A 22,640-nucleotide genomic window follows, 5' to 3' on the forward strand; every position below is an offset into this window, starting at 1 on the left:
ATATATTCTGGTGGTCCATATCTCTCTCTCTCTCTCTCTCTCTCTCTCTCTGTCTTTCTCTCCTCCCTTCTTCCAGTTTTTACCACCTCAGAGATCATTATTTTGCAATAATCGCACTTCTCGGCCAACGTATAATTTTGTGGAACATCCATGAAGCACTGGACACTGGAGACTCCTTCCATTAATGCTAAATCAACACCACCTTTATATATTTTCTTAAAAAAGGGTCCAGGATAAAAGCCCTTGCGTCATTTAGTATAAGTGAAGTATTTTAATAGAAACCTGTGACTTACCTTGTTAATGGAATTACTGTCAGAACTTCTGAAAATTAAGCAACACTTTCTGACCAATCAGAAGAGAGAATTTGACAGCGTTGTAGCATATACTGTAATAAGAATGTAAGTAATTTATTTAACGTTTTACATTTCCTAAATTTTGACACCTCTCTCTGTCTCGCCGTCTTCTCTTCAGTCTCTCCTCAGTATACGTGGTTCGATCTTCTCTCCAAGGCGAAACAGCCGTGCGAGTTTGTTCAGCTTTCGCGGCCGAGCCCGGGACTTCGGCTCGGAGAACGACTTCGCAGATGATGAGCACAGCACGTTTGAGGACAGCGACAGCCGGCGAGGCTCGCTCTTCGTACCTCGGAGGATCGAGAGGAGGAACTCCACAGTTAGTCAGTGCAGCCTCGCCGCTCCACGCATCATGCTTCCGGCCAATGGGAAGATGCACTGTACTGTCGACTGTAACGGAGTGGTGTCCTTGGTGGGCGGAGCTTCTGTGCCAACTTCACCAATTGGCCGATTGCTTCCTGAGGTACATCTCTCAGATATATTAACATTATACAGCTGATATTCTTAGAAAAATATATGAAATTGTGAGTATATTGGTAGTGAATTCCAATTCGGATTTCTTTCATCTATCGTATTATTTTATTGCCTTTATTTCATTTCTTGCGTTTACGTTCTTGCTGCGTGTCGTGTAGCACGTATAATCACTACAATCATACTGTATATTCTACAGTACATGGGCAAAAGTATTGGGACATCTGTCATGGTGGTGGCACCTTATCTTCCAAGGATAATGCATTACAATAGTAGCACCAGTACCAGCGCTAGAAACTTTCTTTGTAGTCATGGGGACGAAAAAAGATGCAAATTCAGCACAAAATGAGACACTGCGAAAATCCATTACAATAAGATGAGTATGAATAAACTGCTGGGATTATGAGGACATGTAAATAATAAGTCATGCAAATAACACAATATTTTAAAACATTTTCCAAACCTTTAAATGATTTTGTCCGGTGCATTGAATTATATTATAGATTTTAATAGTTACTTTTAATAAGATTTTAGTGTTGTTTTTTTGTTTTAAGGGTTTTTTATTGATTTATTTATTATTATTTTTTTGCTGATTGATGTGAAGTTGCTGATGCTACCTGATTTGTTTTTAATACGGTTATATTAACAGAAAATGCTAAAAATGACAGAAACTGAAACAATGTGGTGGTTTACCTGAGTAGAGGTATATCTGTGCTTAGATTTTTTAATAAAGTACTAATAAATATTAATTCATTTCATTATTTCAGCTGAAATTGTGCCTTAGTACCAAATCTAGAATAGCAAATATCTATAATTCTTATCATTTTCGCAAAAAAATTTTCCTTGCAGATTTTCAATCCCAGAACTCCTCTTTACACTACACACTTCAAACTTCCATTATTCAGCTCATTGTTCTGTCATCCCTTATTTCTCTCTCTCTCTCTCTCTCTCTCTCTCACTCTCACCCTCTCACTCACTCACTTTCTTTTTCCTCTTTCTCTAGGGAACGACAACAGAGTCAGAGGTCTGTAAAAAGCGTTCTGGGTCACACCAGGCTTCTGATTACCTGGACGATGCTGCAGCTAGAAAAAGAGCTCTAAGTGTAGCCAGTATTCTCACAAACACTATGGAGGGTATGACGTGTACACACACACACACACACACACACGCACACACACACACACACACACACACACATATACACACACAATAAAATCTAAATCGGTTCTAATTTCTGTTATGATGCAACATTAAGTCTGTAGTCACCTCCTCTGCATCCATGTCCCCTTTGTAGAGCTCGAGGAGTCGAGACAGAAGTGCCCCCCCTGCTGGTACAAATTTGCCAACAGCTTCCTGATCTGGGACTGCTGCCCCCAGTGGCTAAAAGTGAAAAAGCTGGTCAACATGATAGTAATGGACCCGTTTGTAGACCTGGCCATCACAATCTGCATCGTCCTCAACACCCTCTTCATGGCCATGGAACACTATCCCATGACCAAGGAGTTCAACGATGTGCTCTCAGTCGGAAATCTGGTGAGGATTTTGGCTTATAGTGTGTGTGTGTGTGTGTGTGTGTGTATGTATACACCCACACACACACACACACACACACACACACAAACACACACACACACTATATTATATTATATTATATTATATTATATTATATTATATTATATTATATTATATTATATTATATTATATTTTATATATACATATAAATAATGGTAAATGGAGTGTGCATTTGTGTGTACAGGTGTTCACAGGGATCTTCACAGCTGAGATGTGTCTAAAGGTCATTGCCCTGGACCCCTACTACTACTTCCAGGAGGGCTGGAACATCTTTGATGGCATCATTGTGAGTTTAAGCCTGATGGAGCTCGGGCTGGCTAACGTGGAGGGGCTCTCTGTTCTCAGATCTTTCAGATTGGTAAGGACACCCTTCCTTTATCCCTAAATTGTCCTTATTAAGATTTAAAAACACTGTCAAAGCTGAGTGGATGGTACTGATGACCACATGATGACAGCATGATGCTAATGAGACCACATTTTTATCATTTTGTGGGTGTTTCTTCAATTACCCTGATTGCTTCACGAAAAATCGTAAAAAAAAAAAAGATTTTTTTGACTATATACTCGACTTGCTCACAATGAGGTCGCACAATGTTAATCTGTTCATTGTTTATGTATAAAATTTTAAAATATACTAAACTTTCTAAAGTTTTGTAATTTGGGGAAGCCAAACCAAACTAGGGGTGGGTGTGTAAACTTTTGCACTCTGTTGTATGTCCTACAATAGTACTTTGTGAATGATGCCCTCTATTCTGTTTTCCTTTAGCTGAGAGTGTTCAAGCTGGCCAAGTCCTGGCCCACACTGAACATGCTGATCAAGATCATCGGGAACTCTGTAGGCGCTTTGGGTAACCTGACCTTAGTCTTGGCCATCATCGTCTTCATCTTCGCCGTGGTGGGCATGCAGCTGTTTGGAAAGAGCTACCGCGAACTGGTGTGCAACATCGCGGACAACTGCCAGCTGCCACGCTGGCATATGGTGGACTTCTTCCACTCGTTCCTGATTGTGTTCCGAGTGCTGTGCGGCGAGTGGATCGAGACCATGTGGGACTGCATGGAGGTGGCCGGCCAGACCATGTGCCTCATCGTCTTCATGATGGTCATGGTGATTGGGAACTTGGTGGTAAGATTTGGTGGTTATTGCTCAAGGCTGGTGTGGATTTGATGCTTCTCTTTATAATGGGGTTTTATTGGGTTATGATTTTATGAAACACTTTATTCTAAAACCCTTAAAATGAAGACTCAAGGTTTAGACTTCTTTCTTTAAGAAGCGAAGAACTTAGAAACCATTTTTCTTTTATTTATTTATTTATTTTTTACATTCACGGACGTCTCTGGCATCACTGGAACATGACCCCTGGAGGTCATATGCTGTCCAGGACCGCAAAAAAAATAAAAAAAAGTTAACTTTAATAAATTGGCTGACCCGTAAACAGAAATGGCACTGCATTCACTGTAGATGAATACACCTGCCTCACTTGGGTCTTACCAGTTAGCCATGAAGATGTATTTACACCGATCAGACTTATTATGACCACCTGCCTAATATTGTGTTGGTCCTCCTTTTGCTGCCAAAACACTCGTGATATTTCGAGCATCAACAGCACGAACTTCTTCAGCAGTTTGAGCTACAGCAGCTCGTCTGTTGGATCGGACCACACGGACCAGCCTTCGCTCCTTACGTGCATCAAAAAAAGCCTCGGCCGCTCGTGACGCTGTCGTCGGTTCACCACTGTTCCTTCCTTGGAGCACTTATAATAGACACTGACCACTGCAGTCCAGGAACATCTCACAAGAGCTTCAGTTTTTAGAGATGCTCTGACCCAGACGTCTAGACGTCACAATATGTCAAATACTTACGCTCGCCCATTTTTCCTGCTTGTAACATCAACTTTGCTGGTTTGTATTGACCGCCTCCATGTTTCTTTTGTTTCGCCTAGTTAGCGCCTTGACGTAATCGCGATGTCACCTTTAAAAGGCTTTGAAGAGACCCCCTTTCTATAGCACCACTCATAGACTGAGAAAAAAAATGTCCCAGGAAACTTTTAAACCACTTGATCCAAATTGTTTATGCAAAACCTGTAATGTGGGCAGTCTTGAGCTCAGGCGAAGCTCACTGATGCCAAATGATGTTCACAAAATTGTAATAATGCAAAATTAGAAAAATTCCCATATATTGGGAAACTATCATATTTTTTTTTTAGGTATATTAGTCAAATAGCGGTGACCCCGAATAGTGGAACTTTCAATGCTACGAAAGGACGAGTCTGATTCGACTACAGAATACACTCGAATCTTCTCAGAGGTGTTATGAAACGAGGATTGTGCCATTTTGGTTATATGGGGGTGCTCAACGTGTGATTTCACATAGAACTACCGTGGTTGGTTTTCTCCCAACATACAACATGTTATGATAATGTTGTAAAAAATATATATATATTTTTTTTTTCTGGTATTATGGTAACGTCTGCCTCCGTTTTGTGCTCGAATTGCAGGTGCTGAACCTCTTCCTAGCTCTGCTGCTGAGCTCTTTTAGTGCGGACAACCTGGCCTCGACTGACGACGATAGCGAGATGAACAACCTGCAGATCGCCGTGGGCCGCATCCAGAAGGGCATTGCTTTTGTGAAGTCTGCGCTCAGGCAGTTCCTGCAGAGCCTTTTCCTGGCCAGGACCAAACCCGGCGCCCTAGATGAGGAGAAGCCCCTGGATGACCTGCACAGCGACGGCAAGGAGAATTGTCTGTCCAACCATGCGCCCGTGGCCGTCGACCTCGGTAAGGACTTCCTTAAGGAGGGCTGTGTGTCGCCTAGCAATGGGGTGGACAGCCACGGCAAGTACGGCATCGAGGAAGGGGACTACATGTCGTTCATCCACAACCCCAGCCTTACGGTCACGGTGCCCATCGCCGTGGGCGAGTCAGACTTCGAGAACCTCAACACAGAGGATTTCAGCAGCGAGTCGTCCGACGTAGAGGGAAGCAAAGAGGTAGGAAAGAGATCTGAAATACTAGACGTGTTTGAATCTGTAGATTTTTTTGAAAAAATGTTAAGGTTCATTATTTGTAGCGAACTCAAATCTCACGTTTTACTCAAGTCATTTTGCCATTGTGAATATAGATGTGTATATATTGGTGTGTCCATGTGTGTGTGTGTGTGTGTGTGTGTGTGTGTATGAGCCCCATGTTCACATGACCCAGATCATAGCGAGCTACTTAGGACCATGTGCCTGGTACAGCTGCTGAATTTATATCAGTATATTTACACACACACACACACACACACACACACACACACACACACACACACACACACACACACACTGTACATACATAATGTGTATTATTTACAACCAGCTGAGCAGGAACAGATTCCCTCAGTCCAGATTATGAATGAAGTCAGCTTGTTGAAGAAATTGTTAAATGCAGCATTAATGCCTAGGGTGAAATCGAGTGTGTTTACGTATACACATGCATGTTGTGTCTGGTTTCTGTGTGTGTTTGTGTGTCTGCGTGCCTATCTGCTCATTTCCGTGCATACGTCTTTAAGAAATTGCTACTATCACACTGATTCCTAACCTCCTTTCTTCCTCCTTGTAATCTTTTCCTGGTGGTGTGTTGAAGTTTTGCCGACGTTGTTATCCATGTTTTGTGAAGTGTGTATCTTTCTGTGTGTGACCTGTTATTGCAGCGTTATGAGAGACGAACCCCAGGTTTTCTCTGAGAGACCCCTGTAAGAGTCCTTCCTCTTCCCACACACTAACCATGAAGACTGCCTCTGTCATCTCTTCCCAAACTCTTCTCTCTCTCTCTATTTCTCTCTTCCCATTCTCTCCTTCTCTTTCTCTCACTCTCTTTTGGTTTTCATTCTCTTTTGGAACGGATTGCCCTTTCTTTTTTCGTTCTCTTATGCCTGTGCCCTTCCCTGAATTGCCCCTTCCTGTTGAAACCCACTGCACTGGAGAGAGACAGATGTTTCTTTTCCTTCACTTAAATTGTTTTCATGTTTTGTTGTTAGCGCACCGGGCTTCTTTGCAGTAACAACCATCATACGGAATGAGCAAGATCATCATTTTTCATCTATAATTCAAGCTATTGAGCATCCTTACATCCTGTGTGTACGTGTATGCGTGTGCGTGTGCGTGTGTGTGTGTGTGTGTGTGCGCACATGTGAGCACACGTTGGTGTGTGTTGAAGTTCGTTTTCCCACTTGCATGATATATTGTTTATTGGAGCTTATAGTTTGGCGCATTGAATGGCGTAAGAATGATTTATTTATTTATTCCATTTTTTCCTCTATTTTAAAAAAAGTTTGATTTGAAAGATTTCTTACTTTCACTTCCTGTCATGCAATTAAATTACATTTATTACCTTAATATAATACTATTGTAATGCACAGAATATCTCAGAAAAAAGTAGTTAGATTATAGTTATTACATTATTGATTACCGTAATTTCCGGACTATTAAGCGCACCCAAATATAAGCCGCACCCACTGAATTTTACAAACATTCTTATTTTGAACATAAATAAGCCGCAGGTGTCTACACTGAAACTAATGAGTAGCGGCTTATAGTCCAGAAAATACGGTATATATCGTCATATCCCTCTATAGCCTCACATGGCCTTATAACACTCAGGCTATATAGCCTTATAATGCCTCATATCAACTAGTCAATTTTACCTAATATCACCCCCCAGGCTATATTACCTCAAATCACCTACTATTGCCTGGACTATTTCACCTTATATCCCTTATATCCCCCAAACTACAGTATTTAGCCTTATAATCACTCATATCGCCTGGTCCTTTTTACCTCATATCACCCCTATAGCTCATATTGCCTCATATTGTCTTACACTGCCTGCCCCATATTACCCCAAATTGTCTGGCGTATTTCCTCTTATATTGCCTCATATTGCCTGAACCATTTTACCCCTATTGCCGAGCCCATACCGCCTTATATATTTCCTGGCCGATAGATCCATAACAGGACTGGTCCTAGTTAAAAAATAATCTCGGTACGAGAGGATGCTGAATAACAAACCATCCAGCACCTGACATTTTCCAAGCCTGAGTGACTTCATTAAAATGCAAGATCATCAATTTCGCTATTAAGAGCTCCGCCCCAAAGCATCAGCTCTTTGTTTGAGAATTTCAACCAAGTGTGAAAACACCTTTACAGTGTGTGTGTGTGTGTGTGTGTGTGTGTGTGTGTGTGTGTGTGTGTAAGGAGGATGTTGCCTCAGTAGAATTAGACCATGGCTCATATTTGTTTAATTGCATCTTGACATCAGTATTGTTCATAAAGGAATGATGAAAGCTGCTCTACAGCATCGCAGCTCTGTAACCAAACTATCAGCTTGGTATCAACAGGGTTTTTTCTTTCTTTTCTTTACTTTACATAACTTTTTAATCATTATAATTCCTGTTCACTGTGAATGGCTGCTGTATTAAACTGCTATCATAAGCATGAGCACTAGGAGGCAGTGTGTCTAGACTGATACGCTGTAGTAACATGACCTAGCATTGCACTAATTTCTCATTGTAACCCTGGATGAAACCAAGCTAATCGTTGAAAAGATAACGATTTGAGCGCAGATTTATCTTTCAAAATAAGATCTGTGTTTTTTTTTTTTAATGGTTCTTTTTATGTTTAACATTGCTTTTGGATGAATTTGCATATCTTTCCTTAGCTTGCACTAACGAGGATGTTTGCACAAATGATGAAGGGTTAGATAGCATCACCAATTGGACCAAAGAAACCAAAAAATGAAAAAGACAGTGGGAGGTTGGGGGGGAGCTGACAGACATTTCTGAAATGCTACTACATAAGACAGATCTTTGTTGAGCTTCTAAAACATAAGATCCAACCCTGCTGTGAAAGCATTTCCGCTCGGAAGGGTCTGTGGCGCTATGTAGCTCCGAGAGAACTCTAAAAGATAATCTAGAACATTCTGAATATGCACACGGCATGCTTACATCATTCCCCCGTGCCGCATTAGCTTGGTACCACGGCAACCAGCGCTACCGCTCAGTTTCAGACAGCATTCCTGCCTTTCACTCCGCCATCGACTCGGCCTGTGCACACGCCCACGCTGTAGAGTCCTGCGTTACACCACACGTTTATCAGCTTCAGGCCTCAGGACACCACGGCGCAAAAAACACCTCACCTACAAAGATCAGGGTTTAATTAACTACGTGGAAATGTTACATTTATAGAGGAGACATGAGGAGTCTCTCTCTATTTATCTATCAATCTCTCTCTCACTCTCTCACTTTCTATCACTTTCTCACTTTCTGCCTATCTTTCTCTGCTTCTATTGTTCTCTCTGTCTCATTCACACGAACTGAAGGTCTTCTCTCTGCTACTGTTCCTCTGACTCGCCCTTTCTCTTTTATTTCTCTTCGTTTATCTCGCTGTCTGTCTGTCTGTCTGTCTGTCTGTCTGTCTGTCAGTTTTTGTTTCTGTCTCCTCTTTGTCTCTCTCTTACCTCTCTTTTAGTTATCAATTTCTGTCTTGCTTTGTGTCCTCCTTTTGTTTGTTGTCTGTATGTCTCTCTTCCTTTATTTCTTTTTCTGTGTTTTTCTCTTCGTTTATCTCTCTGTCACCTTTTGTGTTGTCTGTCTCTGTTTGTCTTTTTTTGTCTGTTCAATTCTTTTTGTGTAACTTTTGTTATTTTTGTCCCCTCTTGCTCTTTGTTTCTTTCTTTTTATTTATGTTTCTGTTTTCTTTTCAACCCCATTCAGCTCTGTCTGTCTGTCTGTCTGTCTGTCTGTCTGTCTGTCTGTGTTTCTGTCTCTTTGTCTCTCTCTCTTCCTATATTTCTTTTTCTGTGTTTTTCTCTTCGTTTATCTCTCTGTCACCTTTTGTGTTGTCTGTCTCTGTCTGTCTTTTTGTCTGTTCAATTCTTTTGTTTAACTTTTGTTATTTCTGTCCCCTCTTGCTATTTGTTTGTTTCTTTTTTAAATCTGTTTCTGTTTTCTTTTCGACCCCATTCAGCTCTGTCTGTCTGTCTGTCTGTCTGTCTATGTTTCTGTCTCTTTGTCTCTCTCTCTTTTATCTCTGTTTTTTTTTAAATCTATTTCTGTCTTTCTTTTTGTCCTCCCTTTGTCTGTCTGTCTGTCTGTCTGTCTGTCTGTCTGACTGCCTGCCCCCCTCTTTCTCTCTCTCTCTCTCTCTCTCTCTCTCTCTCTCTCTCTTTCTCTCGTTCTCTCTAACTTAGTGAATAAATGTAGGCAGGTAATTGGTTCATGAGTAAAATTAGCAAAAAATTTTTCCAAAATATGTTTGTCTTTTTAATAATAATAATTAAAATAATTCATATCATTAATTTAATAGAATATATTATTTTTGGCTGAATACAGAGCACCAGAAACTCTATATTTTTTAAATGAAATGTTGTCGTTTCGGAGGCGTGAAGGTGAATGCTGTCTCAGGCTCGCGGCCCGGTGCGGTCCTGGTGTTAGAGATGCGCTAATGCGGCTCCCCTTCTCTTCAAACTCTTGACTGGCGGACTGAAGCTTGACCACTGCTTTAACGGAATGGACTTTCCACCCTGTGTTTTCATGTCAATGAGGGGAAAATGGCAGTCAGTGGGGGGGGAACATGTCACAATCTGAACCTCTTCTAATCGGAATCACTGTCCTCAATCTGTTATGGTATAATCCAACAGAAATCTAATCCAACAGAAATCTAATCCAACAGAAATCATTTGTTTCTTTTGCGCTGGGGAGAAAACTGTAAGAAAAAAAAAAAACGAAAACAGAAATGTAGTTGTTTTTTTGGACTGGACATGAAAATACTGAAAGCACTCAACATCTGTTGACGAGATCACTTGAGCTTGGATGAATTCTTTTTTCAATATGCACCTTGATAAAAAAAATTAAAAAAGATAAAAAAAATAAATGCATGAGGAAGGAATGAAGGCCCATCAAACGTACCCACAGCTGACTGTGAGATTACCCATGAGGCCGTGCTCTAGGCCATCGTGCACAGCTACCAATCGGGACAAAGCAAATCAAATCAATCAAATCCACAGGCTTGTAGGTACTTTTGAATGATCTGGTTGAATCTGCATGAAAGTAATGAAAAGGCAAAAAAACTGAAGGATCTCACAGTGCAGAGCTTTAATCATATGTTTTGTGTGTGTATGTGTGTGTGTGTGTGTGTGTGCTGTCTGCATGCTCTTTTGTGTGTGTGTGTGTGTGTGTGTGTGTGTGTGTGTGTGTGTGTGTGTGTGTGTGTGTGTGTGTGTGTGTGCGCTTTTAGAAGCTTCCAGTGGACACGGTTCTGAGTTCTTCTGAAGGAAGCACGGTGGACATCAGACCCCCGGGAGAGGGGGCCGAATCAGTCGAGCTAGAACCAGAGGAGTCACTGGACCCTGAGGACTGCTTCACTGAAGGTGTGTGTGTGTGTGTGTGTGTGTGTGTGTGTGTGTGTGTGTGTCATGCAGCAGGGACTGATTTGATGTGACACTCGATTCCACAGTACAGTTCGAGGCTACGAGTGCCAGCATTAATCACTTCAGTATGAACACGGCTAAGAATCATAATCCACCCAAATCACCAAGTGTAGGAGATTTACACTTAAATCCATGTTGGATTTCTGATCAGAAGGTCATGGGTTCATATGCAAGCACCACCAAGCTGCCATTGCTGGGCTCTTGAGCAAGGTCCTAAACCATGATTTGCTCAGTTGGAGAACTGATAAGGCCATAAATGTTAGTGTTAGTCAAGAAACCGGAAAGCGAGACAGTCCTTGCTGCAGAACCGGAATTTGATGGGGTGGAGATGGAGCTGATCTAACCGCTCACAGCACACCAGGACCATCATTCCTAACACACAGGAATCATAGTCCAAGCTCTTTTCTGCTTAACTTCACCCAAGTAGAAGGAGCTGTACCAGGTCCAACTCCACCCCCTGGATCTTTGAGTCCTGCAACGGGGGTTACTATTTCTACATCCTCACGCTAAGGATACTTTCCAAAAATCAAAGCCCTGACCCTGAAGACTCTTTCCAAAAACGTTTCATAAACTTCTCCTCACAAAAAAAAAAACTTTCATAAATCGGATAGAAATATGACTTTTGTTTTGTCATAAGAGGAATAAAATGTTGTTTCCTGTAACAGCATGCTGTGTGTGTGTGCCTCGTAACTCCGAATTTCCAAACTCCGACTCTGATTTGACAAGGTTTTTATCAACCTCAGTCTTCGTCTTTGAAACTTTCACACCTTTGAAATGTCTTACTGCGGCTGAGCGTCTCATCACCGTCCTGTGCTCGAAGCCTTCTGTAGATATTTGCGGGTTTTACGCCTTCGTTCACAAGAAACCTCATCACCACACGCTGTTCCATGCACGCACGCTGTCGCCTGCCGTCTTGATTGACGTCCTCTGGCCTGGCCCGTGACGTGCGCTGTTTATCAGTAATAGGACACACTAGAAACTTACTACTGCGTGTAGTACCACCATGCTAGCATACATGCATGCTAGCAAATCAATGTTCATGCAGGCATTTTTGCTCGTTAAATCAATGGTATTGTATATAGAGGTTTGAGTAGGTAACTATCACCCTGTAGGTGTAGGAGGTTCACCATTGCACCATTTAAAGACGATGCCGTTTCTTTAAACACAGAAGTGTAAATTGATAAATTAGCATGAGCGGGTTTTTCCTTGCGGTTTTTCCTTCCTAACACTGTACATCACCGAGATTCATAACTAGACCTGATCTTTTCAGCTCTGAACATGATCTCTAGCATTTTATCCTCTGTTTTTCACCTTCTTTTCCTCCTGTTTTCTTCTCAGGCTGCATAATGAGGTTTCAGTGCTGTCAGGTGGATGTGGAAAAGGGACATTGGAGGAGCTGGTGGACTTTACGGAAAACCTGCTTTATTATTGTCGAGCACAACTGGTTTGAGTCCTTTATCATCTTCATGATCCTGCTGAGCAGTGGTGCTTTGGTAGGACACACACACACACACACACACACACACACAGAGATACAGACATATGAATAAGACATGAATATTTCTTGGCTTTGATTCGGTTCAAGCAGCGACATAAAGAAGAGGAAAGTGGTCCATAATTAGCTCGAGCAAAACATCATAACGAAGCTTAGGAATAAATTTAGTCACACAAACGTCAGCTATCGGACGTCAGTGCTTTTATACATATTAATATCTACTGTAGAAATACAGAGCAGCAACAATAATCCACATGCAGAAACTGCAAAAAACATTGTCTCTTGGTGTGTGTGTGTGTGTGTGTGTGTGTGTGTGTGTGTGTGTGTGTGTGTGTGTGTGTGTTTGTGCATTAAGGCATTTGAGGACATCTACGTAGAGCAGCGGAAGACGATCAAGACGGTGCTGGAATATGCAGATAAAGTTTTCACGTACATTTTCATCCTGGAGATGTTGCTCAAATGGGTGGCTTACGGTTTCGTCAAATACTTCACCAACGCCTGGTGCTGGCTCGACTTCCTGATTGTCGACGTATGTACAACCCTGGTGTATTAAATGGTGTGTGTGTGTGTGTGTGTGTCAGTTCCATGAAGATATGCTTTACATGGGTTGTAGTGGAAGATCTCCTGCTATCTCTGATTTACATTTATGACATTTTGGTAGAGACTCAAAACGAAGGAAATGCTTGTGATCAGGTGTCTATGAATCTTTGTATATATAGTGTACTTACAGTACAGTCAGGCAGAGGAGGAAAGTAATGAAGTACAAATACTTAATTACTGTACTAAAGTAGATTTTTCTGGTACGCCGCGATGCCACGATCCACCACGATGCACACAATTAACCCTCTGGGGTCGACAAACGCACCAGTGCATTTTATGCCATTTTTTCCTCCATCATAACTAAACTTAAATTATTCTGTCTTTTTTTATCGTACAGATAATATACATATACAATATATACACTCATATTAACAACAAAATGCTGTGCTTTTGTAAATAACAACATCCTGGATTTCAGTGTATACAGAGATAATAACTATATGAATAAAAAGCTCAAAATGTCTACTTTTAACTATATTCACAAATCTTGTTTTTTCAAATAAATCTGTGAAGCAGATAGTTTTGCAGTTTAATTCGGTATCATGCTGAAACGGATTTGGTTTTAGGTGATTATTCGCTGTATCCTCGAGTGTTGTTGAGTCTCTGGCACCTTCCTAGACAATTTTACATTCTGTTTATTTTAATTTAACTTTATTTTAAATATTAAATTTGACACAACTAGTTCTTCTATGCTTTTTACTGCAGGGTTGCCATATAGGACACTGAATAATCCTCATCTTAGCTTGTAATTCACTGCGTGTTACGTGTTCACACTTGTAAGTCATAGGCTTAAATCCATCCTTGGAATTTAAGATCCTTACTCAGCCTTTTTTTGCAACACACACACTATGTATATTATATCCACAGTATAGGTCACAGCCCAGACAACAGTATAATAATCTGTTCCCATAGGGCAGATGGAGGTGGTTATCTGTTTAGCATCTGCTGACTCATCGGTGACTCATTCCCACCTCGTTCTCACACACACACACACACACACACACACACGGGCCTGGAATACTGGGACTTTAATTCCCTAGAGGGTGCCAGCTTGTCACAAAGACGCCGGCACCCACACTCCACCCCGACGCCTCACTTTCATCCTCATACATCAGTGTACAAATACAGTAAGCAAATAGAGGAACTGATCTGACTGACTGGTACCATGAAGAGGTTCCTAATTTTCCAATAACTAGACACCATAATGTGGAATGGTGCGGTATGATGGTATTAGATAGTATGGGTAAGAAACGTCGAGAGGAACCACACTCAAAAAGGAACCCGTCCTCCTCCTTAATGTCCATTCATTATAGTTTCATCATTGTTGAAGTTACTGTTCACTGATGGACGCTTGAGTGCAAAACTCTTGGTGGGAATCAAAGCTCTAAACCATAGAGTCTCATAGATCTTTAGGCAAGTCAGAACCATCCTCAGCTATCCTCAGAACAACCTTCACCCAGGATTACACTTGTAGTTCTTACGAATTTTAATTATACATGCGCTACATGGGTAAAAGTATTGTGACTTTCCCAGCCATATGTGGTTCTTCCCCAAACTGTTAGCACAAATTCGTAGACACAATTGTATAGGATGTCTTTGGATGCTGAATTTTGAATATTTCCCCTCACTTGGAGATAAGGATGAGGTGGTAGAGTAGTTAAGACACCAGAATTTGGATTACATTGGTTATGAGTTCAAATCACAGCATCACTATGCTTGAACAAGGAGCTTAAACTTCAACTGCTCAGTTGTAAGTCGCTCTGGATAGGACGTCTGCCGAACTGTGGTGGACAGTAATGAAGTAAATGTACCCAAGTAACCCTTTATTTTGTATCTGTTCTTTACTGAAGTATTTTCATTTGAGGAGACTTTTACTTCACTACATTTCAAAGTCAAATATTGTACTTTTTTACTCAACTACATTTTGAGAAATCGGTGGTTCCTTTTTATTTATGAGGATGAAAAACGTAACCGGTCAAACACGCAGCGAGTCACCAACCAGGATCGAGCGTGTGCTCTGTTTTGAACTTGGCGCTTGGTGTATCTACTGATCACCAACATACAGTTCAGCATCAGTTCAACAGAACATTTAGAGAGGAATAAATGATGAAGAAACTCCAGATTCGAACTCACCACACACGTGACCTCATTTCTGCGATAATTGTAATAGAAATCAATCAGTGTTTGACTCATTAATATCATTCTATTAATAGATCAGAGTCACATTAGAGTCTTTCTACATAAACTGAGTTGATTAAGTGAAGAGTCCTGGACACTGGTCATTGTTTAATAAAGAACTTAATTAGAAAATATTCACAGCAAACTGAGCTCAGTGTCTAAGATGTATGAATTTGTATGGAAGGTTAAAACAAGGATTATATATTTCTTACTTGCTTTTTGATAATCCCAATGCTTTCTACTATGTCTTGTGTGTGTGTTGTAGGTGTCTCTGGTCAGCCTTGTTGCTACTGCTCTGGGTTACTCTGAACTGAGTGCCATTAAATCACTGAGGACTCTGCGTGCTCTGAGACCGCTAAGAGCATTGTCACGCTTCGAGGGCATGAGGGTACACACACACACACACACACATACACACAATAAATTTTCCTTGTCACTGTAAGTATAACACTTTCACAAATGCATTATGTAATCGGATTCAGCCGAGAAATGTTTTTTTTTTTTTTCCAATTTCTTTTGCATGTTCGTTTTCTTGTCGTTTCGGATGAAACCGTGGTGTTATTGTGATGTTTCTGTTGTGCCTTTGACCTTTAATTTCACTGTTGTGTGTCTTTTTTTTCATTTGCAGTACACAAATGTAGACATCATCGTGTCTCAAGCAAGGTTTTTTGGTTTTATGTTCCAATTTTTGTGTGTCTACCTTCTTCTCAACTATTATACCAAAAAAAAAAAAGTTTGAACTTAGAATCAGCAGCAGCAGCTGCGGTAAGATCTTCTCTGTGCTGTGTAATTATGTGACCGGTTCATCACGAGCCAAAATAAGCCCTTGTATAGTGCTCATAGTTATTAGTAAACACCATTTTTCTCCAGATGATCACTGCTTTCCTTCAATAACGCAATAACTAAAGTGTGTGTGTGTGTGTGTGTGTGTGTGTGTGTGTGTGATCCCTTGTACCCCACTCAACTAACACCATTAATATATCACAAGAATGTCATGAGCCCCAAACCCACTGTGTGTACAGTATGTAAAAAGGGCTTCTGGCGATTGAGATCTGAAACCTGTGTCTTTGGGCAGGTGGTAGTGAACGCTCTGCTCGGTGCGATCCCCTCCATCATGAACGTGCTGCTCGTGTGCCTGATCTTCTGGCTCATCTTCAGCATCATGGGCGTCAACCTGTTCGCCGGCAAGTACTACCACTGCGTCAACACCACCACGGACGAGCTGTTCCCCATCAGCATGGTCAACAACAAGTCCGAGTGCATGGCGCTGGTCAACGACAGCGCGCGCTGGAAAAACGTCAAGATCAACTTCGACAACGTAGGAGCCGGGTACCTGGCTTTGCTCCAAGTGGTGAGGAGACGTTTCTCAAAAACAGCTTTAAAATCGAACCACAATAACGGGGTTCGATATTTTACCACTAGAACCTGTAGAACCCTTGATACTATATTCTATAATGAATGCTGTTATTCTCTGTATCAGTGCTTAGTGGTTAAGGCATTAGCCATTCGATCAGAAGGTCATGAGTTCAAATCCCAGCCACCCCATAGCTGTGCATTTGTATGAATGATCAAGAAGATGTTAATCACTCTAAATAAGGGCGTAGGCCAAATGCCGTATTTGTATTGAATCCCTTTCCTATTTCTCACCACAGGCCACGTTTAAAGGCTGGATGGACATCATGTATGCTGCAGTAGACTCTCGCAATGTAAGTCTCTCTCGCAACACGTTTCTTATTTCGTCAAGGCTACATTTCAGTAATAACTGATGCACCATGCAGGAACCTGAAGCTTTCACAGTGGTGGGTCTGTTTAGGTGGGAGTAGATGAGGCTTATTTTTAGGCGTAATTATACCAGTAATATGTACCGAGCTCGTTTACTCCCTTAGTGGTAGAAGCTCTAGGCAGCCATGGGGTTACTGCGTGACTGGGCAATTTAATGTTCTGTGCCAACTCGCACCGGCGTCACGCTGAACCGTGATGTTATGAAAAATAAAAAAATCCCTGTATTGAATAATATTGTAAAATGTTCAAGTGTATTCCGGAGTGAACTGGAAGCAGTAGGTCAGCGGATAAAAGCTTAATCGTACAGTTCTGATCAGAAGGTCATGAGTTCAAATCCTAACACTGCTAAGCGGTCACTGCTGAGCTCTTGACTAAGGATCTTAACTCCTCAACTGCTCAGGTGTTTAAATGAGATAATTATAAGTTGCTCTAGATATGGGCGTAAATATTAAAATTTTCTGCAAAATCTTTAGCTTTTATCGTAATCGCAAATAAAATATATAAAGAGTAGCTGAAAATCCTCCCTGAGTAAAAGTATAGATAACGTACTGCAAAACTTACTCAATTACAAGTTAAAAGTCACCATTTCCAATATGACTTGAGTATTTCCACATGCATAAACTCAAAAAGTACATTTGATGACTCTGGCATTGTTCCAAGGGTCGTTAGAAATCTGTGGGTGGTCCGTATTTGGACTGTTTGGCTATAGTTTGAGGACACCTGGTTTATACTGTATATATTGATTACAGTGCAGATTGATCTTCATTGTTTTTGAGTTTCCATGGCAACATCATGGATCCTTACACTGATTAACCATCCTCAGCTGCTCTCCGATTGTTAAGAACACAAGAAGTAAGGCACCAGGATGAATCAGGCGGGTCCAGAAAAAAAAAACATGACCACCAGTACCTCAATAATAAATGGTACCTCAGGAAAGACAGATTGCTAATCATTTTCTTTCGTCTTGCAGGTGGAGGATCAGCCAGACTATGAAGTGAACCTGTACATGTACCTGTACTTCGTCATCTTCATAATCTTCGGCTCCTTCTTCACACTCAACCTGTTCATTGGTGTCATCATCGACAACTTCAACCAGCAGAAGAAAAAGATGAGTGTTTAGAAAAGGAATAATATCTTAAAATGATTACAGTCTGCAGTATACTTAAATATTTAGTACATGAATGAATGCATTAGCAAAGGCAGCTCTGCTTCACTGACATTTATTGGTTTCTAGGTGACTAGCATGCGACTCTGAGTGCACTTTGATTGAATTATAGATAATATTCATGCAGGTGAGGTTGTAACCAGACTCCTTCTTTTTGTCCTTTACTTCGGAGGTCAGGACATTTTCATGACAGAAGAGCAGAAGAAATACTACAACGCCATGAAGAAGCTCGGCTCGAAGAAACCGCAGAAACCCATCCCCAGACCCACAGTACGTACAGCTGTTAAACACACCAACAATGAGGAAAAGAGTGCATTTTTTATGTGTGTGGTCAAGTGCAAAAGTTTGCATCCCCCTTATAAATTCAAATCAGAGTCGGAATTATGTTTAGTTCAATTTTTTCTCTTTAAAGCAGCTTTAAAGAAAGTAACAAAAATGTAAGTAAAAGTGAAAGATGTGTATTTGTCCCGATGAGCGAGCCTGGGGGAAATATGACAAGAAAAACCTCCCATAGTTGGTATTAGGAAGAACCCTTGAGAGGAACCAGCCTCAATGTGGATCCCATTCTCATCTGGGTGAATCCAAGTGTGTGATTCTAAATCATGAAAACATTACAGAGTGAGAAATATCATGAGCACCAGAGTGTGCACCAGAGGGTTGTCATTACTAGAGCGGCCTTTAGAGGCAAATCACTGTCATTTGTTTTTACAAGTGAGACTGTGTGCTGCACAGAGAGAGCTATATTATATTTATAATTTATGAATTATATAATCATGTTTACTCATTATTATATAGTCATATTTATTTGCTTTGGCATTTACATGATTCAGTACTATTTCACATGGAGTGTTATATTTGTTTGTGTTTCATCCAGTACCCGATTAAAAAATTATCGGTTGATTAATCGGTTAACAACTTTTTTGTTGTTGTTTAATTTTCCAGAACAAACTTCAAGGTCTTGTCTTTGACCTGATTACCAAGCAAGCCTTCGACATCATCATCATGATCCTGATCTGCCTGAACATGGTGACCATGATGGTGGAAACCGACGACCAGACGAAAGAAATGGATAACATCCTATACTGGATCAACCTGGTTTTCATTGTGCTCTTCACCAGTGAATGTGTGCTGAAAATGTTCTCCCTGAGACATTACTACTTTACCATCGGTTGGAATGTGTTTGACTTTGTGGTTGTGATTCTGTCCATTGTAGGTAAGTGCTAGGAAGTGGTTTGGTAAGAAGCCTAGAAACGTATTTCTCAGATGTCTTTTCTTCAGAAATCACATTGGAGACATTCTCATGAGTAAAACGTTTCGATCTGATGTATTTGCAGGAATGTTCCTCTCAGAGTTGATTGAGAAGTATTTTGTGTCACCAACCCTATTCCGAGTCATCCGGTTGGCCAGGATTGGTCGCATCCTCCGTCTCATCAAGGGGGCCAAGGGTATCCGCACCCTCTTGTTTGCCTTAATGATGTCACTTCCTGCCTTGTTCAACATCGGGCTCCTGCTCTTCCTGGTCATGTTCATCTACGCCATTTTTGGCATGTCCAACTTTGCCTACGTCAAACACGAAGCCGGAATCGATGACATGTTCAACTTTGAGACGTTCGGAAACTCCATGCTGTGCCTCTTCCAGATCACGACGTCAGCCGGCTGGGATGGGCTTCTGGCTCCCATCCTGAATAAGCGTGAACCTGACTGCGACAGCGAGAGCGAGCACCCGGGCAGCTCATACCGAGGTGACTGCGGCAACCCGTCAGTGGGCATCTTCTTCTTCGTCAGCTACATTATCATCTGCTTCCTGATTGTGGTCAACATGTACATCGCTGTCATCCTGGAGAACTTCAGCGTTGCTACGGAGGAAAGTGCCGAACCGCTAAGCGAGGACGACTTTGAGATGTTTTATGAGGTGTGGGAGCGATTCGACCCGAACGCTACGCAGTTCGTTGAGTACGACAAGCTGTTGGACTTTGCCGACGCCCTGGACCCACCGCTGCGCATTCCTAAACCCAACAAGATCCAGCTGATTGCCATGGACCTCCCGATGGTCAGCGGAGACCGTATCCACTGCCTGGACATCCTGTTCGCCTTTACGCTGCGTGTCCTGGGCGAGGAGGGCGAGATGGATGCCTTGCGTGGTCAAATGGAGGAGCGCTTCATGGCCTCCAATCCGTCCAAAGTGTCCTACGAGCCCATCACCACCACCCTGCGTCGCAAGCAGGAGGAAATGTCAGCCATCATCATTCAGCGAGCTTTCCGGCACTACCGCGTCCGCATCACGATCAAGAAGGCGTCCGATATGTACCGGCAGCGACTGCAGGGCGGCGGCGAACCTCTTCACGAGAAGGAAGTTCTGGTGATTGGGAAGTTCCCTGAGAACTCGGTGTCGGAAAAAACAGACATGACCCCGTCTTCGGCGTCACCGCCCTCGTACAACAGCGTGGCCAAATCGGAGAAGGACAAGTATGAGAAGGAAAGGCGGGAGAAGGAGAACAGTATAAAAGACACACGCGAGAGAAAGAAATGAACTCCCGAGAACGCGAACGATACGAACGTGATGAAGACTGCTCTTTGAAACGAGACACTGTTTACAGACTTTACGGGGAACAACGCTATGGACTTCCTTTCGCGATGGTTTTGGAACCAAAATGAGCGCGTGTGTGTGCGCATGTGTGTGTGATTGTCTATTGCTGTGTGCTAATAAGAGACTGACTAGGATCCATGGTGATGAGACATGTTAATGTTCATGTTCGTCAACACGCAACACACTGCACACGCAGTGCACACGCACGTACATTTCAGAAGAGTGACTGTTACTGTTAAGGAGCACTCGGGTGTGTGTGAGGCGGAGCTTTCGGACGCGTCTGTTCATTCCGAATGTCCTCCAACAATCTGGAGGACATGAGGAAACTGTCACACGGTCATCAGTAGCTAGCACTGCCACTACCACTGGTGTCCTTGTTTTCGAATGGCGTATTACGATAAAACCTGCACCTGTTTTTTTTTTCCTTTTTTTTTTACGTAACATCTCGAAATTTTCTATTCATTCTTTTTGACTGTGTGAACTGTTTCATCAAAGCGCGAGTCTTATCGAGGGTGTGGAAATGTAGAACTACAAAACATAGAGAGAAAGAAAGATATTTAACGGGTTATATGTTAAAGGTTTGCCGGTTATGTGGAATAAAATAGGCGGAAATCTCGGCTCACGGTGCGTCTCGAGCGCAACAGCCGCTTAGGGATCAGGATTTTTACATCCGCCGGGGTTTCTTGCGAATGTTTTATAGAATTATAATTATAGATAGAGATGTATTGCAGCGCTGCCTTATTTATCAGTTTAACAAGACAGACGATTGAGTAAAGCAAACAAGCACGGTCGAGCCGATCGCGAATCCTTCGAGACGCGATTTCTTTTTCCGAACCAATCCGGTTGCTCTCAGAAGCCTGAATGTCCACTCCTAAACAAAACTCCCTGGAATATCCCGCTACGTTGGTAACCCTGATCCACAACCGAATGTTACTGAATGTCTCCGTGCCGGGGAAAAAAAAGCTACATTTTTCCGCGACTCTGTCGGTTTCGAAAGAGAGACGACGTCTTTCTTCCAAAGCGAACGTTCCGACACTGGAGGAGACTCCGAGCTCGAAAAACAACAAAATATCACGTCCGGGTTCGGGATGTGGGGGAAGGGAGGGAAGGGGCGAATACTTACAACTTACGATCAGCTCTTCTGTTAAAACTTGTGGTGATTCTGTCTGTACATATCGGCACTCTGTATCTCACCTCTGTACTCGACACTGTAGAGGAGCACTTTTACACTGCCATCTGGATGAATATTATCTTTGTGTGTCTGTGTGAGCATGTGTGTGTGTGTGTGTGTGTGTGTGTGTGTGTGTGTGTGTGTGTGTGTGTGAAAGAAAGATATATAGTATATATCTGTGAGACAGAGCGCTAGTATATGTGACTGTACTGGGACCAGCATTGATGTGCTTTATTCCCATTCTCTTGTTCAATGTTTTATAGTGTAAATAGTAGTTTGGAGCTCATGTTTCCCTGTTTTTTATTTTGTTTTTTTGTTTTTTTTTTATTGATTTATTTTGTTTACATTTTTTGCACAGTGCTACAGTATGTGTGAGGGCCAGGTCCCGGTTTTAAATGTACATATAAATTTATGAAGCAATCAGTGGTCGTCATATTTCATTCGTAGTGTTGTAGTAAACTGCATGCACTATACTAACCAACTACATGGTGACATTATTTTAAAAAGCCAAAAGAATAAAGATCATATTTTTTGTACCAAAGTATACTTAATTTCCTCATCACTATAACTGTCACGCGATATTCATGACTATCATGAAGCCCCGCCCCCCCACACCATGTACCGGAAATTTTCTCTATCAACTGAGAATTTAATTTTTTTTTTGTTACATTGAAATGTTTTTTTTTTTTTTGGTTGGAAAATGTGTTTCAGAATGTGCAAAATGACTTTTATTCCTTTGAATCGCAGCAAAAAGGTTTCTGACGTACACTGTAGTTTTCCAAAATAAAGCCTATTTGGGAAGCCGA

The 22,640-nt window shown here is 41.7% G+C and overlaps 1 protein-coding gene across 5 annotated transcripts in view; it reads left to right on the forward strand.

The window, feature by feature from the left end:
- scn1lab (sodium channel, voltage-gated, type I like, alpha b) overlaps window positions 1-22,640 on the forward strand; it is a 46,080-nt gene extending 23,440 nt beyond the window's left edge. For all 5 annotated transcript variants that reach the window (XM_046847682.1, XM_046847696.1, XM_046847678.1 and 2 more), the window contains exons 12-27: window positions 472-813; window positions 1,825-1,954; window positions 2,116-2,354; window positions 2,578-2,751; window positions 3,160-3,516; window positions 4,889-5,380; window positions 10,664-10,796; window positions 12,195-12,349; window positions 12,707-12,880; window positions 15,395-15,517; window positions 16,205-16,480; window positions 16,782-16,835; window positions 17,882-18,019; window positions 18,242-18,346; window positions 19,019-19,289; window positions 19,411-22,640. In XM_046847682.1, the coding sequence (XP_046703638.1) occupies window positions 472-813; window positions 1,825-1,954; window positions 2,116-2,354; window positions 2,578-2,751; window positions 3,160-3,516; window positions 4,889-5,380; window positions 10,664-10,796; window positions 12,195-12,349; window positions 12,707-12,880; window positions 15,395-15,517; window positions 16,205-16,480; window positions 16,782-16,835; window positions 17,882-18,019; window positions 18,242-18,346; window positions 19,019-19,289; window positions 19,411-20,606 (4,359 nt within the window). In that variant the 3' untranslated portion in view covers window positions 20,607-22,640. The remainder of the gene's footprint in view (window positions 1-471; window positions 814-1,824; window positions 1,955-2,115; window positions 2,355-2,577; window positions 2,752-3,159; window positions 3,517-4,888; window positions 5,381-10,663; window positions 10,797-12,194; window positions 12,350-12,706; window positions 12,881-15,394; window positions 15,518-16,204; window positions 16,481-16,781; window positions 16,836-17,881; window positions 18,020-18,241; window positions 18,347-19,018; window positions 19,290-19,410) is intronic.

The sequence above is a fragment of the Silurus meridionalis genome, chromosome 1 (genome assembly GCF_014805685.1).
Source record: "Silurus meridionalis isolate SWU-2019-XX chromosome 1, ASM1480568v1, whole genome shotgun sequence".
In the NCBI taxonomy this organism is placed as follows: domain Eukaryota; kingdom Metazoa; phylum Chordata; class Actinopteri; order Siluriformes; family Siluridae; genus Silurus; species Silurus meridionalis.